Raw genomic sequence first — 21107 nt, 5'->3', positions numbered from 1 at the left:
CTCGCCCGCTGCTCCCCTCAGCAGTGTATTTCAGTAGATCTGCCTGTTCTGCTCCCCACTCTGTCTTTGGTGAATCCTCTCAACCCCACACCTCTGGCCTATATCCCATTTCTTGTATGCATAAATAAATAAATCTTTTAAAAAAAAAGAGAGAGATCACACATTAGGTTTAAAATGCTAATTCTCATCAGATATTATACTTTCTTGTACCATGAGGAGGTATGATTTTTTTAAGTAGTACTTTGAAAGGGATTGGTGGAAGAACACGTTATCTGTATGAGTAAAACGCTGCTTAATGATATCCTTCAGGAGTGTCTTTCCTCAATTAGAGGATTTACAAGGGGGATTTTGTGTGCTTTTTTTTTATTCAAATGCAGCCTCTCATGCTGTGTTAATAGAATTTGACAGGTTTCCATTTACAGTCACCAGAAAGAGCAAATAAGTTATCCTCATAGTTCTACTGCTGACCACTAGCCTATATATTATACTGTGCTACTTAATTGCTCACTTTGTGTGAGAAAGTGTACTGTTCTGAGCTATTGTAAAGGAATCTTTGCTCTGAATTGACTTCCTGTCCATATCAGTCACCCCACCATCTGACACCACTTAGGCTTTGGTTTTCATTATGCAAATGCCTGATAGGTCAGACCTCTGGAAGGCACAGTAGCTTTTCTAAGTTCTTTCAAATTTTCAGTATTTGCTGAAATCCTTTTTCAAAAAAAACCTGTTTTCAAATATATGGGTCACAGTTGTTATTTAAATTCCATATCAAAACTACAAAAGATTTTACTAAGTAGACTACATAGAAAATGAAAGAAAAAAGTTTACTGAGCATTTTCAGCAGGGGGAAACCATTACTTTGTCACATCTAGGTAGTCTAAGCTAGCCTAATTGAAGTGGGAATTTCCTGCCAGAACCAGATGTTTGTTCTTTAAGCAAACTGAACATCGAAAAGAGAGTATATGAGTTCTTATTTGGTAGAGCTGTGGCCACTGTGGAGCTTGCTTCTAATCAGCAGTAGATATTTTATGTGTCTACCACTGAGTAGGAGGTTGTGCAGCCTGTCTTAAGCTAACACTGTTTGCTCTTGTTAAATGCAAAAATATGGAAAACCTGATTTGTAAGTTCAGGTCTCACAGATATTATAGCAAAAGTGAACATGGCATTGAAATGACCTCCCAAGTATAGATGACAACAGTTTTATATCGTTAATTAAAAAAAAAAGTAAGACTAAGACACCAGAGGTATTCCAGGTAACTTGAATGAGGTCATTTTATAAAGTCAGTGAAGACCAAAGTAAGTCTCTAAATATGAACAAAAGTTAGGGATCTGAAATGACAGGAAAATGCCAAGTATGTACATCAGCTTCCTGTTTCCAGATACACATGGAAATTAGAAACAAAAATTTCACTCAAGAGTTATGCACAAAAAGTAGAATTCTTTATCCATTTGAAACCAGAAACATTTTTAAAGGGAAAAAGAGACTTTCCACATGATCTCACTGTTTTTGTCATCTTCTGTACGGGAAAATATTGACATTTACCAGACTGTTTGCTCCTGCTTTCTGATCTCCTGCAGTTTATTTTTATAACAACCTTATCGATGGGCCTCTTACCCAGCTCTCTAGGTTTAACTGAGTTGAGTCGATTTGTTACCACAGCTTCAAGTAGCTGTTACAGAACAAGCAAGACATCCTAATAAAGCTGTAAACGTGTTTACTCAAACAGAGTATTGATTTTACTTGGAGAGGGAGAAGCCGGTGCTTAGCACAGTGTCAGGGTGGATGAATTTCACCGCAGTTTTTCATTGTCATCTGTCATGGTTGTGAAACACTAAGTAAAGCCATCAGAGAATAATTAGAAGCACCAGAAATTTAACCCCTAAATTCAGTTAACCACTTGGGAGTTTTGTAGCTTAATTAGCTTTTATTAAAAATTTCCTCAAGTAATATTAGTCAAGCATTTTTAATGGTGCTTTCAGGTAAAGCGGAATTTCAAGATTGTGACTTATTAAATATGTGAATGTAATGGCTGAGGGTTTTTCAGAGTTTGTCTCTCTGTAATAATTAAGCTTACATTAGAACACAACATAAAAGAGATGGTGATCTATACTCATACCAGCAGAAGAATATGATTTTTCTGAAAAAATCAATTTTAAGGAAGTAGTAAAGCAGTTATAAAATATTTAAAACAAAATTGTAAAAAGTATCTGGTTTGCATGTTTATTAAACTTAAATTTTTTGTAGCACAGTATGACTGAGTTACATAAAATTGTAAATGCCATTCTTGTTTCCAAACACCTTTAATAAAGGAAAATCTAAAATATTCTAGCTTGCTGCAAGTGAATCGTCATCTTAAAGATAAAAGTTAATGTAAATCTGAGCAAAAAGCAAGGGTCAGATGAGGAATTATTTACCGTCTGTGTAAAAATTTTATTAGCTATTGAACTTGATGAAAGGTATTCATATAAAAATTCTACCTGCCCTCTTCCTAGAAAAAAATCACAGCTAAAAGAAATCACTCACCAAGAGTGAGCACAAAACTGAAAATCTATTAAAAATAAGTTTCACCATTTTATTTTAATTTAGTCTTATTCCCATATCTGTCATCATTTATTCAGTGCCTTACATTTAACTTCTCATATCTTCTTTTACTAATGCTCCAACCCACCTAAATGACTAATTAAAATGACAATATTTAAAGATGACCAATTTCAAAAGCGTAGGAATAAAACACTCTTTCACAAAAAGACAGTGAAATGTGTTGGGAGGTTTCTTTGCCTTTGAAATGCTACGTAGTTATAAGTCAAATTCAATCCTGAGTTCAGACTTTAAGCCATGAAATAGCAGACTGGAAGATTTTGTTACATCAGAGGATACCACTACAGCTCTTTCTTCTAATTTTTAGAAAGCAGAAGAGGAAATTGGTTTGTCACAGTTGTATTTACGTCTTCATTCTATATTAAAGTATTCTAGCACACTCAGAGGGGGAAAAAAGAATATGGATTTATGATTATATCATACTATTTTTTTATATGTGTATTTCAAAATCTCCAAATACAGTAATTTTTTTTTTGTTCTATTTTCTGAAGAATCACAACTATGTGAGGAAGCTTGTTGGTGTAGAAGGGAGGGGCAACAGAATACAGTAGGGCAAACATACTTTAGATTTATGGCACTGTTTTATCTGACTTTGTTGGTTCAAAAGAAACAGAAACACATTTCATGTAACTCAGGATAAGGAACAATTTTTTTAGTATACTGGTTAAGATCATGATAATGATCGAAAGTCATGGCTTTGAATCCTGATAACTGCCATTAGTTAGCTGTGGAATTATGGACAAGTTATTTAACATCTCATATAAAAATTAAGATAGTGAGTACCTACCTTATTTGGGCTAATTATGAAAACTTAATGAAATAATGTTTATAAAAATACAGTGCCTGACCTGTAGTAATCATGAAGTGTTTCGTGTTATAAGAGAAAGCTCAAACAAGAGTCAAAACTGGACAGTTTTCACTGAAAGTGGTACTAGATGGTGATTTTAAAATTCAGTGCTAGACACCCCAACAGCAGGTATTCATGGTTCTTCACTCCATTACCTTTATATTACAAAATACATCAACTGAGTCCCTCTACAATGCAATGGTAAAGAGATTTTTATTCAAAGTGTAGTGATGTCATATATACAAAGATCAAATCATTATGTTGTGTTCCTAAAACTAATATAATATGTCTTTATGCCTTAACTTTAACAAATTAATAAAACAAATTTGTGGCTCTGTAAACATGTGTGTTTGCATGCCTGTCTACACCCTTACCGCCATGTTTATGATTCTGAGAAAGTCCCGTCCCCTGCAACATGATCCTTTTATTATATCTTGATTATACTTTACTGCTACACATAGTCCTTTTCCTAATAGCACTTACCATTGTCTAAGGTTATTTTATTTACTTTTTATTATCTTAATTTTTAGCTCTTTTTAATCTTCCCCATTAAAATTAAAACACAAGCCTTAAGAAAGCAGAGACTATATGTCTCCCATAATCAATGTATCCCAAAGACCCAACAATGCCTCGCATAGATATTCAGTAAATTTTAGTTGCGTGAGTCAATAAATAAATAAATCCTATGCACAGATCCATACAATCTTGCCTCCTACTATCAAATAAAAACCATTCTGGTCAATATATCTAAGAGCTTGACTATTGAGGCGTTTTTGTCAGAAGGGTGCAGTGAGTCAGGAAATAGCTGGTAGGACATACTTTAGTATAAAATCTCCTTCATTAAAGATTAACCTTTGCTAAATCAAACTCATGCTGTAATCCTTAAACTTAGGGTGTGATGGATGTCAATTATTTCTCAATAAAACTGAGGAGAAAATGAGAGAGAAAAAAATGAACTCTTGTTAGCATGTGTATGTGATGAGTGAATCCACAGCTACCTTTTCCTTACTGTTACTTAAAATAGAGGTAGTACAACTCAGTAGTGAAAAAACAATATGATTTAAAAATGGGCAGAAGATCAGAATAAACATTTTCCAAAGAAAATGTATAGACACATGATTCATGTACTAGCAGATACATGAAAATATGCTCAACATTACTAGCCATCAGGGAAATGCAAATCAAAACCACAAAAATACATCAGCTCATACCTGTTAGAGTGGTTATCATTAAAAAGATAAGAAATAATAGTTGTTGGTAAGGATGCAGAGAAATGGGAACCTTTGTGAATTGTTGTCAGAAATGTAAATTGTTTCACCCATTATAGAAAACAATATGGAAGTTCCTCAAAAATTAAAAATAGAACTACTACTATATGATCCAGCCATTCTATCTCTAGATATTTATCAAAGGAAAATGGAAACATTATCTTGAAACATGCACCCCATGTTCATTGCTGCATTATTTACAATGACAAAGACAGAGAAACAAATTAAATGTGTCCATCAATGAAAAAGTATCTATGCACACAATGGAATGCCATTCAGCCATAAAAAAGAATGAAATTCTGCCCTTTGTGACATCTTGGATGGTCTTTGAGGGCATTAAGCTAAGTGAAATAAGTCATACAAAGAAAGACAAATACTTCATGATCTTACTAATATGTGGCATCTAATTTTAAAAAAATCAAACTCGGGGCCTCCCTGGTGGCACGAGGGGTTAAGCACAGTACTGTGAAGCTGTCAGCAGCCTCTGCAGCACCAGTTCAATCCCCAGCCAGGGAGGTGACCCACATGGCACAGCAGACCTCACCTGTCTCGCCCGCTGCTCCCCTCAACAGTGTATTTCAGTCAGTCTGCCTGTTCTGTTCCCCACTTTGTCCCTGGTGAGTCCCCTCACCCCCCACACCTCTGGCCGGTACCCCCAGTTCCTGTATGCATAAATAAATGAATCTTTAAAAAAAAAAAAAAAAAGTAGCTGCTCCACAGTAAAGGTGATGAGGATCCCTGGTAAAGAGCCCTTGACATGAACTGAGCTGGAACTTACCCCCTGTTTCATTTTCCACATAGTTTTTTAAACATAAAGCCACAGACTTGTTCTTAAAATTTTAACTTTCATCAATATTCAAATCAAATTATTTTCAAACCTGTTTATTTTCCTCCCTACTTTTACTATCACCAAGAACAAGTGGTTCCTGGAACAGAATCACCTGAAGGACCTGTTAAAAGACAGATTGCTGGGCCCTATCCTCAGAGTTTCTGAGTCTAGGATGGGCCTTAAATGTTGCTGAAGCTGTGTTCCAGGGACTACATTTTTTTTTTAAAGATTTATTTATGCATACAAGAGCTGGGGTACAGGCCAGAGGTACAGCGGGGTGAGAGGATTCACCAAAGACAGAGCGGGGGAACAGAACAGGCAGGCAGACTGAAATACACTGCTGATGGGAGCAGCGGGCGAGACAGGAGAGGTCTGCCTCGCCATGTGGGTTGCTCCCTGGCCGGCCAGGGATGGAACCCGCGCTGCAGAGGCTGCAGACTGCCTCAGAGTGCATTACTTAACCCCCTGTGCCACCAGGGAGGCCCTCCAGGGACTACATTTTGAGAACCACTCCTAAAATATTGCAGTCAACTCTTATTTAATCTCTTTGCCAACAGTTTCATTCCTTGTAAATTCATACTCCACACTTCTGCCAGGATTATTTTAAAGTATTTACTTGGCTTTCTCTCCTAAAGCTGTAAAACCCTGAGAGACAAACTGTATTTTATGCATGTTGGAATCCTTAGGTGTCTAGCACACTACCTGGAGATGGTAGGCATTCAGTAGGTATTAGTTGATTTCGTAAACCAAAGTGCTTTTATAGCATTCTAGGTTCTTACTATCTTTTCACCTGCACCTTATAATAAAGGATAGAAATGGTAGTACATGAGGGCCTCCCCTGGTGGCGCAGTGGTTGAGCACTGGGTTGTGAGGCTGCCCGCAGCCTCTGCAGTGCCAGTTCGATCCCAGCCACCGGCAAGGGTCCCACAAAAAAAAAAAAAAAAAAAAAGAAATGGTGGTACATGAGTCTAGTAAATTGAGGATTCAGATTAGTCAGTTTTCATTTATATCTTATTTCTCTTTCCTAAAGCAGCCATATATAATAAAAATACAGCCTTTAAGTTGACTGTCTCATGTGCCATGTAGCAGTGTATATCTAAAAGGTAGGACTTTTAAACAGGCCAGTTTAAGAGAACACATAAATCATCACTAAGTGTAGATATCTAAGAAAAATCGAAACTAAACCAAGAATTGAAAAATCAAGTTGACCTAAAACTATGACTGAGAGCACATTTTTTTCACAGATGGAATACAGAATTCAGCACTTTAGTTGCTGTAAAGTATTATATCATGTTGCTTTAATTACATGGTAATGCCTCTGAGAACAAAGGTAATTACATGATAACTTATGTTACTACTCCCACATTATCTCTTAATAACTATGTAATTAACTTGTCACTACTATACAGTATGTAGTTTGATATTATCCACATATAGAGAACATTGCTAACTTAAATGAATCAGCTAGGGTGGGGTAAAGGATGGAGGCAATAGGGAAGTCGTAGGATTATAGCAATCAGAGATGCAAGTGATTCATTAGATCATTGATCCAGTCCTCAAGGATCTGAGCCAAGAATGTGGAGAATAACAACAGATTTGCGGTAAATCATTTAACTTTCTGAAGATAACAAACAGAATAAAGTAAATAAGTTTATCAAGTACTAGAATAGATAAGTGAGTTTGCATAAACAGTTCATTTGGTTTTGGGAGGTTTCTCTTTTTAAGTAAACATAAACAATTTTTTTAAAAGACACAAATGAGAAAAACCATTCTTTTACCCATCTCATTTTACCAGCATTCTGAGTTTGTATATGACAAGAATGTACAGCATCAGTTGTTACTGCTGATAATACCAAATCACACAACCGTTTTGGACAACAGTTTGGCAGTTTCTTTCTTATAAAACATACTCTTGCCATATGATTTAGCAATTGCATTCTTTGGTTGCCCAAATGAGTTGAAAACTTATGTCCACATAAAAACCTGCAGAGAAATGTATACAGAAGATTTATTCTGAGTTGGCAAGACTTTGACACAACCAAGGTGTCCATCAATAGGTGACTGGATAAACAAACTGTGGTACATCTATAAAGTTGAATATTATTCAGGAACAAAAAGAAATGAAGCATCAAACCATGAAAAGTCATGGAAGATGCTTAAATGCATAGTACTAAATGAAAGAAGATCATCTGTACAGGCTGTAACTGTATGAGTCCAACTAGATGACATTTTTGAAAAGGCAAAAAAACACTATGGAGACCATTAAAATATCAGTATTTGCCAAGGGTTTGGGGTAGACAGGGGTAGGAAAGAATGAATAGATGGACCACAGGAGATTTTTAGAACAATGAACCTATTCTGTATGATATTGTAATGGCAGCTACAAATCATCATACATTTTTCAAATTCCACAGAATGTACAGCATGAAAAGTCAGCCCCAGTATATACCATGGACTTCAGTTGTTAATAATTATTAAGCGCTGGCTCATCAATTATACCCCACTAATTCAAGATCTTAAGGATAGGGGAAATTGAGGGATGGGGCAGAGAGGGACTATATGGGAACTCTCTACTTTGTTCAGTTTTTCTATAAACCTGAAATTGTTCAAAAATAGTCTATTAATTTTTAAGTCATCCATCTCATTTTGCCAGTGTTTTCAGTTTATATATGTGCCCTGTTTCCCAACTTCATCAATTACAGTTCCCTGAATTGCTAGGTTTAATTAGATATGTATTCTATGGCCGTTGACCTCACAATTTTTACCAAAAATCTTGTTTTCATTGACTTCACACAATAGCCACTCTATCCAAGTACAGTGATCCTTTCTGCTTAATTCTGTCCGGAATTCTCACAACAATCTCTGCTATGGAAGCATTGGTTCTTGAACTCCAGTTTCAAAAGACACATATTGGTGTGTTGGTATATAGCTTCTATAGAGTAAAACTTCATTTGGAGAAAGAAACAGTTTCCCCAGAAACTTTCTAAGATGCTTCCTGAACATTGCCCGATCTTCCCCTAAGTCTCAGAGTACAAAAAGTGGTAAAGTTCTTTATGTGTGTCCTTGAAGAATCTTTGGAGAGGAGTGAACAGTTTCATTGTATTTACACTGATTTGCTTTGTGGAAAGCTTTGTTACTAAATGGGTACAATTCTCTTTTTTTCTTTTTAATTTTATTTTATATAATTTTTACATCACTCTTCATTTTTATACACTGTATACAATAGTCCAGTGAAAGAATAGGTAAAAGTTATCATCAGACATATGAACAAAATAAAATTTTTAATTCCTCTAGTAGATAAGTAATTATAAATTAAAACAAGATTCTGCCTCTCACTTTTCAAATTCCCAAACAATTTTTATAGCAATTTAATTTATACATTAATGAAATCTTTTTTGAAAAGAAGTTTGATAATATGAATGGATAACAGACTCTTAAAGTTTAGCTAATCCAGTAGATTTATAGAATCTTACGAAGTTTCGATTTGCATTTTCTCTCATTACCAACGAGGTTGAACATCTCACATTTCCGTTTCATGAAATGCATGTTCTAAAATGTTTGTCTGGGGCCACCCTAGTGGCCTAGGGGTTACACCTCCGCGCTACCACCACTATGGCCTGAGTTCCGTTTCAGGCCAGGGAGCTAACCCCTGAGACACAGCAGACCTCTCCTGTCTCACCTCCTGCTCCCCTCAGCAGTGTATTTCAGTAGATCCGCCTGTTCTGCTCCCCACTCTGGTGAATCCTCTCACTCCCCACACCTCTGGCCTATACCCCAATTCTACCAAAAAAAATAAATAAAAATTAAATAAAATATCTGCTTTTCTGTTGGGTTGTTAATTTATAGAATTTCTTTATATATTCTGAAAAATAATCCAGAAAGCAAACTTGACTTATATTTTCACCACATTTTTTTAAAGATTTATTTATTTATTTATTTATTTATGCAAGAACTTGGGTGTAGGCCAGAAGTGCAGGGAGGAGAATGAGAGGAGATCGACTGAAATACACTGCTGAAGGGAGCAGTAGGCAAGACAGGAGAGGTCTGCTGTGCCATGTGAGTTAGCTCCCTGGCTGGGGATCAAACACAATGCTGGCGCCATAGCTTTTTAGTGCTGATACTTAAACCCCTGTGCCACCAGGGAGGCTATTTTCTCCACTCTTTAAAGGTATTTGTTGAGAGACAGTTTTCATTTTAGCATAGTTCAATTTTTTAATATTTTACTTTATAGTTTATGCTTTTTGTGTCTCATTTAAGAAAATCTTTTTACCAATACAACATAAATCTTCTAAAAGTCTGTTTTGCCATTCACATTTAATTCCATGATACATCTGGAACTGGATCTTTTTAATATGGAGTCAAGTAATTTTATTTTTCCAAATTAAGATCTAGTTGACTCAATACTGTTTTCAAATAATCCATCCTTTCCTTTCCCTGTGACTCACAGTGTTAACTCTGTGGTAGCTCAAGTTTCCATATTTGCATAGATCTGTTGTGCAACAATCCCTTCCCTTTGCAGTAATTGTTGCTGTTTTTTAAATCATGTTTCAATTACTTTTGTTTTAGTGATGTTTGTACACATGTGTGTATGCACGTACACATGAATAATTGACTACTTTTGTATATTTCTCCTTTATCCAGCACTCTTTCCCAACTTTCTTATTAAATCTGTCAATTCTTTAGCATATTATATATATAATCCTCTTAACTGAACATAATAACAAATTTCATTCTCACTTCTTAATCTTTTTTAGACATTACTGTTGTTAGGGTTTTTACATTATATTAAATAGGAGTGATTGTTCTTTGTAATGCAACTCTGTATTTTAGTTACTTTTTAATTCTACCATTTTTTTCATATTTTCTACAGTTATTGGTTATCACTTTTATAATTAGAAAAAATTTGTCCTTGCTTTTTGAAATATAAACTAAATAAGCTCCTAATCAAGGCCCGAGGGGTCATTGTAGGTGTGATACGCGTGACCATGTAAGCTGCTGTTGCTTCAAATCTCATGTATGCGAGGGATCACTATTTCACAGTGTTAGTTTTTCTGACCTATAAATTATATGGCTTAAAATCCATTTTCAACACATATACGTGTGTGTATATTGCCAGGTAAACAAAGTACTATGCTACTTATATGTGTAATAATTTAAATTTAGCATAAAATGATACTTATAAAGCAAATTACATTTATTTCCCCAAATGCTTTAAAATGTTTTACTTTGCACATATTGTGCTCTGGCTTATATTACAGGTCTTTGGTACTACATCAAAAATAAAGATATAATCGCTGATATATACTTGTCATTATCTTTTGAGAATAATACAAAATGCTAATACTTGTAAAAAATGAATTATTAAAACTTAATTCTTCCAAATTTATAAAGTCAGTGTAAAATAGCTTTCTAATTTGATGACAACTAGTCATAAAGTCAAAAATTCTTCCCTTTTTTGCTGTGAATGTTGAATGAATAGTCTATTGGGCTTTTCCATTCCAGTCTCCTTGAAAACTATTAGTGAAGGAACTTTATATGGAGAAGAAAAAACTGACTTGTAAGCTTTCTTCATTTTCTTCTGAACTATCCTTTGCTCTTAAGTGTCTCTATTAAGACTTCTATACCTAGTGACAAATATTTGTCAAGTTTCTGTAAATGACCTAAGAAAATTCTATATATTCTCCCTCTCTTCTATGTAACTACATACTATGATAACTTAAATTAGGAAATCATGTTGCCTTTTGCCCACACTAGTCATCCACCTCTATGTGTTTTAAGGAAATTAGCTTAGTGCTTATGTCTGCAGTTTAAATATGTTTCAGGTCTGGATTCAGTTATGCTAAAATTGATCACTCTTTAATTTCAATATAAAGAAAATAATAAACAAGTATTAAAGAACAGAAGTTTATTTTGAGAGCTCTGGCTTTGTGATTATTCTGAGATTGCTAAAATTGATCACTCTTTAATTTCAATATAAAGAAAATAATAAACAAGTATTAAAGAACAGAAGTTTATTTTGAGAGCTCTGGCTTTGTGATTATTCTGAGATTCAAAATAGTCAACACTAGCCTGAGGAACCAAATTCAGTGTCAGCAAGAGGCCTCACACCCTCCCATGCTGAGGACCCAGTGTCCACCATATGACCTAAAGTTGGGAAGGAAAATCTGAGAGAGTAAGAGGTCAGAGAGAAGGAACCAAAGTAGAAAGGCAGCAGTTGCTTCAGCATATGAGTTCTTAATCACCTGTGCTCATGTTTCTCCAGTGTTGTCTCCTGTTCCCACTCTCTTGGCTATGTAGAAAGGCACATATTCAAAGTCTTACCCTTCCTTTGCCAGATGATGTACTGACAAGGATCATAAGCTAATAACACTAACAAAAAAAATGTTCCGAAGGGACTTTTTCATATCGAATACATATGCCAAGTCAGTTATTTGAGATTTTACTTCTTGAACACTTAGTAATCCCACAATCTTTACTACAAGAAAACAAACTTCTTTTTTCTATATCTGCAAGCCATATTTATCTGCTGTAGTGTTTGCCAACCACAGTCTTTATAATTTACCATATTTAGTGAATGAAATATGAATAAGCTCTTTACTTGCTTACACAGTATTTGTATATATTAATTGCATATATTTATTGCTGAGTTTTTTCCTCCCAAAATATCCTTTACTGGGGAAAAAATCCCTAAAATGCAAAGAACTTTTAAAAATAGAAGGGGGAAGGAGCAGGGAGACCAAATTTCCTATTAAAAAATAAGATTCACAGAGATTTGTTCTTTAAACATACCAAAAAATATGATCAGTTATTCATAATAAGAGACATACAAATTAGGGCCTCCCCGGTGGCGCAGCAGTTGAGCGCTGGGTTGCGAAGCTGCCCACAGCTTCGGCAGCGGCGGTTCGATCCCCGGCTGCTCCCCGGCCACCGGAGGAGGGTCCCACATGGCGCGCAGACCTTTCCTGCCGCCCGCTGCTCCCCTCAGCAGTGTACTTCGGTCCTTCTGCCTGTTCTGCTCCCCACTCTGGCTCTGGTGGATTCTCTCACCCTCCCGCGCTTCTGACTGTACCCAGTGCATGTATAAATAAAATAAATCTTTAAAAAAAAAAGAGAGAGAGAAATACAAATTAAAATTACACTGAGCTATCATTTCTGACCCATCACGTTGACAAAAGTTGGTGAAGTTTAGGGAAACAGGTATTCTTCTACCTTACTACTGGAAATATAAAATAGTTCAATTCCTATGAAGAGTAATTTGGCAGCATCTAACAAAACTACTTATTATTTACCCTTCAGCCAAGAAATTCTACTTCTAGAAATTTTTTCTGAAGATATATCCCCAGCAATACAAAATTGCTTATGTAAAAGGTTATTCGTTGTAGGATTATTCATAACTAGAAAACATTGGAAACTATATAAATATCCACACATAGGAGCAAATGAAATATGGCATAGGCAATCAGTGAGGTACGATGAGCTATATAAGAATGAGGAAGATTTTTTTGAATGGCTATGCAGTGATTTTCAAGAGACATTTTTATTTTTATTTTTTTAAGATTTATTATTTATTTATACAAGCACTGGGTACAGTCAGAAGCGCGGGAGGGAGAGAATTCACCAGAGCCAGAGCGGGGAGCAGAGCAGGCAGAAGGACCGAAGTACACTGCTGAGGGCAGCGGGCGGCAGGAGAGGTCTGCGCGCCATGCGGGACCCTCCTCCGGTGGCCGGGGAGCAGCCGGGGAGCGAACCGGCGTCGCAGAGACTGAGGGCAGCTTCGCAACCCAGCGCTCAATCGCTGCGCCACCAGGGAGGCCAAGAGACATTTTTAAGTGGAAAAAAAGGAAAGTGGAAAAGAACTTATATACTTTGCTACTTCATTATATGAAAAAAAGAAGAAATAAAATGCACATGTATCTGTTTAGCTTTACAAAGAAAAACACAGGAAGACAAACAAAAAATTAGAAATTGGTTACCTTGGGCATCCCCGGTGGCGCAGCGGTTGAGCGCTGGGCTGCAAAGCTGCCCGCAGCCTCTGCGGCGCCGGTTCGATCCCCGTCCGCCCGCCGGGCGAGGGTCCCACATGGCGCGCAGACCTCTCCTGCTGCCCGCTGCTCCCCTCAGCAGTGTACCTCGGTCCTTCTGCCTCTTCTGCTCCCCTCTCTGGCTCTGGTGAATTCTCTCACCCTCCCATGCTTCTGACTGTACCCAGTGCTTGGATAAATAAATAAATAAATAAATAAATAAGTAAATAAATAAATCTTTTTGGGAAAAAAAGAGATTGGTTACCTATAAGGAATGAAGAGGGCATAGGCAAATTACAGGAAGGGATGCTTTTTTATAGTTTTTTTTAATAGTGATACCTTTTTTATCATTTTTGCTATTGGCAACATTAATGTTCTACAGATTTTTTAATAACAGTAAATCAACAAGTATAAAGGGGGGTGCTAAAACTGGAAGAAAACTAACCACATGAATCCAACATATATTTTTCAATCTTAAGTAAAATAAACTACACTGAAGTGAAGTTAAAAAGAGAGCTAGTCTAAGTAACATACTGAACACTACTTAGCTATGTGAGAGACCAACAAAACTTAGCATATAAATGTGTTCCTACTATTGGGAACTAGAGTTTTCTCTGTAGAAAAAGGAACATAATAACAGGATGAGGAAAGGCAAGAACGAACCCTGTGAGGATGGAATTGTGTGTGTGTGGATGTGTGTACATGTAGGTATACATTTATGTGTATATGTGTATCTGTTCACTAACAGTATGTAGAAGCAAAGAACATACCTACCACTCATAGTTTGGTCTCTAGTACTATTCCACACCATTAGAAACTAGGTATCTTTAGATATTTGGCTGATTCCAAGACCAGGATAGGTTGGGTAGAAGATGAACCTAAAATACTTTGCCAGAAAGTACAGCTGTGTTCAAAAATAGTGTGAGGCATGTCCAAAGACACAGGAGCCAGCTTGAAGGGGCTCCCACTGGCCAAAACTGGGATATTTTGAGTACCAATTAATTAAAGTTTGTGATGAATTATAAACCACTGATTAAGAATATATTTCTCTTTATTGATAACAAATAGATTAAAAGTAATGAAAAGGAGAAGCGGTAGGTGTTTGCATTCTGCAGAATGCCAGGAGCTGACCGGTGAATGTTAAAAGAGTACTGGAGTTGGAAAATCATCTGAGTATAAGTTGCTTCAGTTAAGAATCATGAATGGATATGAAATCTGAGGAAATGGTTAGGGACTTTTGATGAGGAACAGAATTTTGCATGATCTTTAAACTATCTGTCAACAGATTGTTAGATGACAGGGGGGAAATAGTAGCTATACACTGGAGAGGTAGGATAATACCTTGATCTGGTGAGCAAAATTCACATCTTCAGTGAACAATAACTGGACATAGTGTGCCTCTAAATTGATACCCTGAGAAGGAAACAACGTAATTTTTGTAGTATTCTGTCTGGGAATACATAATATAAATTTAGTCATCCAGAAATACCAGATGAACCCAATATGAGAATCATTCTATTGAAGACCAACCCAGATCTGCCAAAGGGTAGCCTGCATCACTCTCTGGCTTCTAGAGATACTTCATTCATTCCACTAACCTAAAGACCTACTTTTCATCCAGATACCACAAGAAAAGGCTGAAGTAGCTGAGCATGGAGCTCTACAGTCAGGAAGCAGCAAAAAGGGTAGCAGAGATGGGTTCCTGTATGCCCCTGCAGCCTCTGGCAATGCTTAAGAAGTGTCCTGAGGTCCCTGAGATGCACTAATTTAACTGGCATGGCTGATGATGCAAGGCAGAGATGCTGCCCAAGGGCAGCAAGGCAAAGGCTAGGAGGGAAAAGATTGTATTAACCTTTTTTGACCTTGGGTTTGGGGAATGAATGCCCTCTGTGTGCTGCCACACACCCTTTCCCCCAATAAAGGAACTGAGAACAGAAAAAAACAATAAATACCAAAATAAAAAGGGAATAGGAGATGAATGTATTCAAATACAACAAATTCTAGATTCTATCCTGGAAGGAAAAAATGCTATAAAGGACATTATTGAGTAGTTGACAAAATCAAAAATATGGACAGTAGATAAGATTAAGACTATTACGACATTGTTCTTAAAGTTAATAACTGGACTGGCAATATCCTTATTGCCAGGGAAGCTGTATTTAAAGGTAATGAGGCATCATAAATGCAACTTTCTCTCAAATAGATAAGGGAGTGGGGGAATCATATGAAGGAAATAGATGAGTACTTTTTGCACTGTTTTTATTCTCATAATTTTTCTCTGAATTTGAAATCATTTCCAAATAAAGGGTTTTTTAATACGCTTTAAGTCAAGTGACAATTAAAAACCTAAACTTGAAAAATCATTGGGAAACATGCTAGATGAAATAGACAAGACACAAAAGAAGAAATATTATATTATCCCTCTCATATGAGGTACCTAGAATAGGCAAGTTTATGGAAACAGAGGAACAATGGTTACTAGGGATTAGGAGTGGGAAGAGAACAAAGAGTATTTATTTTTTTTTATTTTTTTTATTTTTTAAAGATTTATTTATTTATTGTATTTATTTATACAAGCACTGGGTACAGTCAGAAGCGCAGGAGGGTGAGAGAATTCACCAGAGCCAGAGCGGGGAGCAGAGCAGGCAGAAGGACCGAAGTACACTGCTGAGGGGAGCAGCGGGCGGCAGGAGAGGTCTGCGCGCCATACGGGACCCTCCTCCGGTGGCCGGGGAGCAGCCGGGGATCGAACCGGCGCTGCATAGGCTGCGGGCAGCTTCGCAACCCAGTTCTCAACCGCTGCGCCACCGGGGAGGCCCAACAAAGAGTATTTAAATTTTTTTTTTTTTTTTTTTTAATAGAGGCATGCTTTATTTATTTGTTTGCTGGTTTGTTTGTTTTGTTTATACATGCACTGGGTACAGTCAGAAGTGCGGGAGGGTGAGAGAATTCACCAGAGCCAGAGCGGGGAGCAGAGCAGGCAGAAGGACCGAAGTACACTGCTGAGGGGAGCAGCGGGCGGCAGGAGAGGTCTGCGCACCATGTGGGACCCTCCTCCGGTGGCCGGGGAGCAGCCGGGGATCGAACCGGCGCCGCAGAGGCTGCGGGCAGCCTCGCAACCCAGCGCTCAACCGCTGCGCCACCGGGGAGGCCCCAACAAAGAGTATTTAATGTAAAGTTTAGCACAGTTTCTATTGGTGTGATAAAAAAATTCTGGAAATCTGTAGAATTGATGGCTAAACAACATCATAAAATATACTTAATGCCATGAATTGTACACTTAAAAGTGGTTAAAACAGTAAATTTAAGTTATGTATATTTTACACAATTAAAAAAGTTATCTTGGGTATGATTATTCACATTTTGAAAGGATTCCCAATGATTCTATAAATATAGGTTCCCTTTATTTAAGCCATTTTACACAACTTTTAAAATTCACATCAGCTACCCGCTACCTTATCCACTTAAAATTGATTATATAACATCTGTAGTTCATCTCAGTTGGTTTTTAAAAATAGATTACTGAAAAACTGATATTCATCTGGGCAAAGGTCTTAGTGTTTTTTCTGCTTCCAGGTTTTTCAACTGTCAAAGCAAATGTCTCTTCAGAGTACTTCACTTTAGTCATCAACTCACTCTTCTCTTAGAAAGAGAATGCTGGTACTTATGCTTTACAAAAATATTTCATAAACATAAGCTTTTCTTTTACTCACAAAGATCATACCAGGAGGGATGAGGAAAACAGATGTTGCTTATAAGGTTTCTAATAGACATGTTTCCATTGTAAGCTGATCTGATTCTGAATTTGGCATCTGCTCCGTTCACTGTGTGGGCTGAGCATTTTAGTCTCACAGTTTGGCTGAAAGTTAATATTGACCTTTGTTACCTGAAAACTCAATGATAAAATACTCTTACAAAACCTCTTGAGACACTGATTTCACATCCTAAGCAAACATCTTCAAAATACATCACTCCATTAATCAAATTAATGTTGTTCTTTGCTTGGGAATATTTATTTAATCAGATACAGGGCATTCCCCAAATCTGACAGAGAAAAGCCTGTGTGGTCAGAAAGGTAGAAGAGAAAGGACACAGATCTCGTAAATACTCTCTCCTGGTCACTGTACCACAGCTTCTCAATTACCCTTCACCCCATACTCCACCCCCACCCCCTAAGCTCCTCGGGTCCTGGGGGAAGGCATAGCAATCTGGCTATGCAACAGTTTCCCATTATCTCTTCTTCTGAGTATTTGAGTACTGCTGGAGCAGCTCATATTTCCCCTGGAGGGAAAATAGCTCCAGATTCTTCTTTTCTTGACTTATCTTACTTGTAACTACAACACTTTTTTCTTTTGTAGTTTTATTACATTATAGTAAACTGTACATATTTAAAGGATACAATTTTATAAATGTTGACATATGTATACACCCATGAACCCTACACATCCGCCACTCCCACTCTCCTCTTACAGTCCTGCCTACCTGCTGCTTCTTATCTTCATTTGAATTGTTTCCGAATTGGGGCTAGTATAAAGCTGCTGTGAACTGTCATTTATAAATCTTTGTACAAATATATGATTTCATTTATTTAAATACCTAGAAATAGAAATAGAATGATTGGGTGATGTTGTAGATCTCTGCTTAGCTTTTTAAGAAACTGACAAGTGGGGCCTCCCCTGGTGGCGCAGGTGGTTGAGCGCCACACTGTGAAGCTGTCTGCAGCCTCTGCAGCGCCGGCTCGAACCCGGCCAGCCGGTGAGGGTCCCACATGGCGCAGCAGACCTCTCCCGACTCGCCCGCTGCTCCCCTCAGCAGTGTATTTCATCAGTCTGCCTGTTCTGTTCCCCGCTCTGGCTCTCGTGAGCCCTCTCACCCTTCCATGCATCTGGCCTGTACCCCGGTTCTTTTATAAATAAATAAATAAATCTTAAAAAAAAAAAGAAAAGAAATTGACAAGTGGTTTTCCAAAGTAGCCTAATCATTTTACATTCCCATAATCTGTGTGTGAGAGTTCCAATGGATCCCCATCCTTGTCAGTACTCTTTGCACTTATGCTCATGAGGAATATTGATTTATAGTTTTCCAATTTTACCATCAGAGTAATGGTAGCCACAAAGAAGGAGTTGGGAAGTATTTCCTCCTCTTCAGTTTTCTGAAGTTTGCATAGCATCTGTACTATTTTTTGTCGTTTATATTTTAGTAGAATTCACCCGCTATGCCATCTGGATCAGGATTTTTCTTTATGGGAAGCTTTTGAACTACAAAATCAATATATGTAATAGATGCAGTACTGTTCATGTTACCTTCTTCCTGAGTGGACTTTAATAATTTGCATCTTGGGCCTCCCTGGTGGCGCAGGGGTTGAGCGCTGGGTTGCGAGGCTGCCCGCAGCCTCTGCAGCGCTGGTTCGATCCCCGGGTGCTCCCGGGCCACCGGAGGAGGATCCCACATGGCGCACAGACCTCTCCTGCCGCCCGCTGCTCCCCTCAGCAGTGTACTTCGGTCCTTCTGCCTGCTCTGCTCCCCGCTCTGGCTCTGGTGATTCTCTCACCCCCCCACTTCTGACTGTACCCAGTGCTGTATAAATAATAAATAAAAATAAATATTTTAAAAAAAAAATAATTTGCATCTTTCCAGGAATTTGTCCAATTCATCTGAGCTGTCAAATCTATTAGAATAAAGTTGTTAAATAATATTGCCTTGTTATCCTTTCATGTGTTATAGATTCTATAGTGATATCACCTCTCTCATTCCCAATATTTGTAATTTATGTCTTCACTCTTTTATGCCCTAATCAGTCTTCCTTGATGTTTAATTTTGTCTATTTGGACTCCCAACTCCATCTTCTCAATTCAGATTCTACTTAGGTTGTCCTGTGGGCATTGTGCCCTCATAACTCTTAAAAAGTCTGAGCAATTTCACAGTTTATTTTATTTATTTCCCTTCATTCATGGATCTTTTGTGATAGATGTGCTATATTTGAAAAATGTTTCATATACTTGTATCTTTACATTAGTTGTTTCTAAGGAAAGAGTAAATCTAGTTACTTTAATTTCATTATGCTAGACCAAAAAAATTATTTCACACTTACTTTTGGGAGTGAAAGTAAGATGTAAGGTTCATCATAACTTTTCAACTCTGATTTGTACTTGGAAAGAAATCCAAATGATAGAATTTTGTCCAAAGAGCAATATGCTAGGAATAACAATACGGAAGGAATCCAGACAGAAGAGGAAAGAGATAATTAACTCCCCAGCTACAAAGATCCAAGGTAACATTTGCCTTGTATTTCTTACTAATAATTTTCTCATCTCAAAGCTAAATAAGACATGATGTTTTAGGCTTAGAAAGACTAGATTGACTTGATTGTGAATTGTTACGTGCCTCCTTGAGCTCTTTTAAAGAAATAATCGGGACATTGTTGATGTTTAGGGGATGATCTCTCTACCCTTGAGATTCAGCACTTATTATGAGACTAAAGTCAGATAGGTACTAAAGTCAGTTAGGTCTGATCTCATATGACATTTCTGACTCTGTTACAAAATACTCACGTTCTTCCTTTTTGTCTGTTTCCCAGGTTTTCTGTCTCAGCTGGTCTATGACAAGCCCCTGACTGAATGCATCCGTGCTGGCCACTATGCAGCAAGTGTCATAATTAAGCGGAGTGGCTGCACCTTTCCTGAGAAGCCAGACTTCCACTGATGGAAAAGCAGGAAACCCAAGTGCAAGAGTACAGACACTGCCCTGATTGTTTCCAATAACTTCCCATATCAATAAGGAAGAAAATTATCTGCCATTTTTTCCTACTATATTATTCATCCTTAATTTAGATGATACAATAATGCTCGATAGGGCCTTTATTCTCTCAATATCCTAAAAAAATTATGTTTATTTCCATGATTTGATAATACAATTTAAATGTCAATTAAACAGGAATATAACATTTCAATAGAAATTTTTATTTCATTTTCAATTACATTGTAAATTCATGTGTATTTAGCAAATTAATCTTTTTTTTTTTTACATTTCTGCTTTGAATGCAGATGCAATTTAATATAATAGATTTTTTAAATGAATTAATCCTGACACATCAATCTTTAGCTTTTTATATAAGTATATTTAATTTAGGTATATGTATGTATCACATATATACATGATAAATGGTCAAATAAGTATAGAAATAATTATCTTGCCAAACTTTGCCAAATAATCTCTTCAGTGTGTACTCAGACATATAATAAAACTTTGAATAATTAATTTGCCAAATTTTAAGTTCTACAATATTTAAATCATAATCTCATATTTACTTATGGTACTCTGTAATTTGACATAAATAAAAACTTATCATGTAGGAATTTTCTCTGTGTTTGCCCTGTACTCAACAAACTGAGGAAGAAAGATCAATGTCATTTGGGCCCAAAGATGGTACCTAATTTGTTGATAGAGATAGGAGGAAGAACAACATAATACATTGAATAATAACAGTATTACAGAACCAAAAGTCATAGCCTTAAGGAAGAGAAAAGGGTATAATAGAAACTTT

At 36.9% G+C, this 21107-nt stretch overlaps 1 protein-coding gene across 2 annotated transcripts in view; it reads left to right on the top strand.

Moving 5' to 3' along the window:
- Window positions 1–20821, top strand: part of ADK (adenosine kinase) — a 430089-nt gene extending 409268 nt beyond the window's left edge. For both annotated transcript variants that reach the window (XM_054690530.1, XM_054690531.1), the window contains exon 11: window positions 20142–20821. In XM_054690530.1, coding sequence (XP_054546505.1) covers window positions 20142–20266 — 125 coding nt within the window. In that variant the 3' untranslated portion in view covers window positions 20267–20821. The remainder of the gene's footprint in view (window positions 1–20141) is intronic.
- Window positions 20822–21107: the final 286 nt, after the last annotated feature.

Source organism: Talpa occidentalis, unplaced genomic scaffold (assembly GCF_014898055.3).
Source record: "Talpa occidentalis isolate TD23 unplaced genomic scaffold, MPIMG_talOcc4v2.1 talOcc4.8, whole genome shotgun sequence".
Classification (NCBI taxonomy): Eukaryota; Metazoa; Chordata; class Mammalia; order Eulipotyphla; family Talpidae; genus Talpa; species Talpa occidentalis.
The sequence above is the reverse complement of the archived record's forward strand: the minus strand, read 5'-3'. Positions and strand labels throughout refer to the sequence as shown.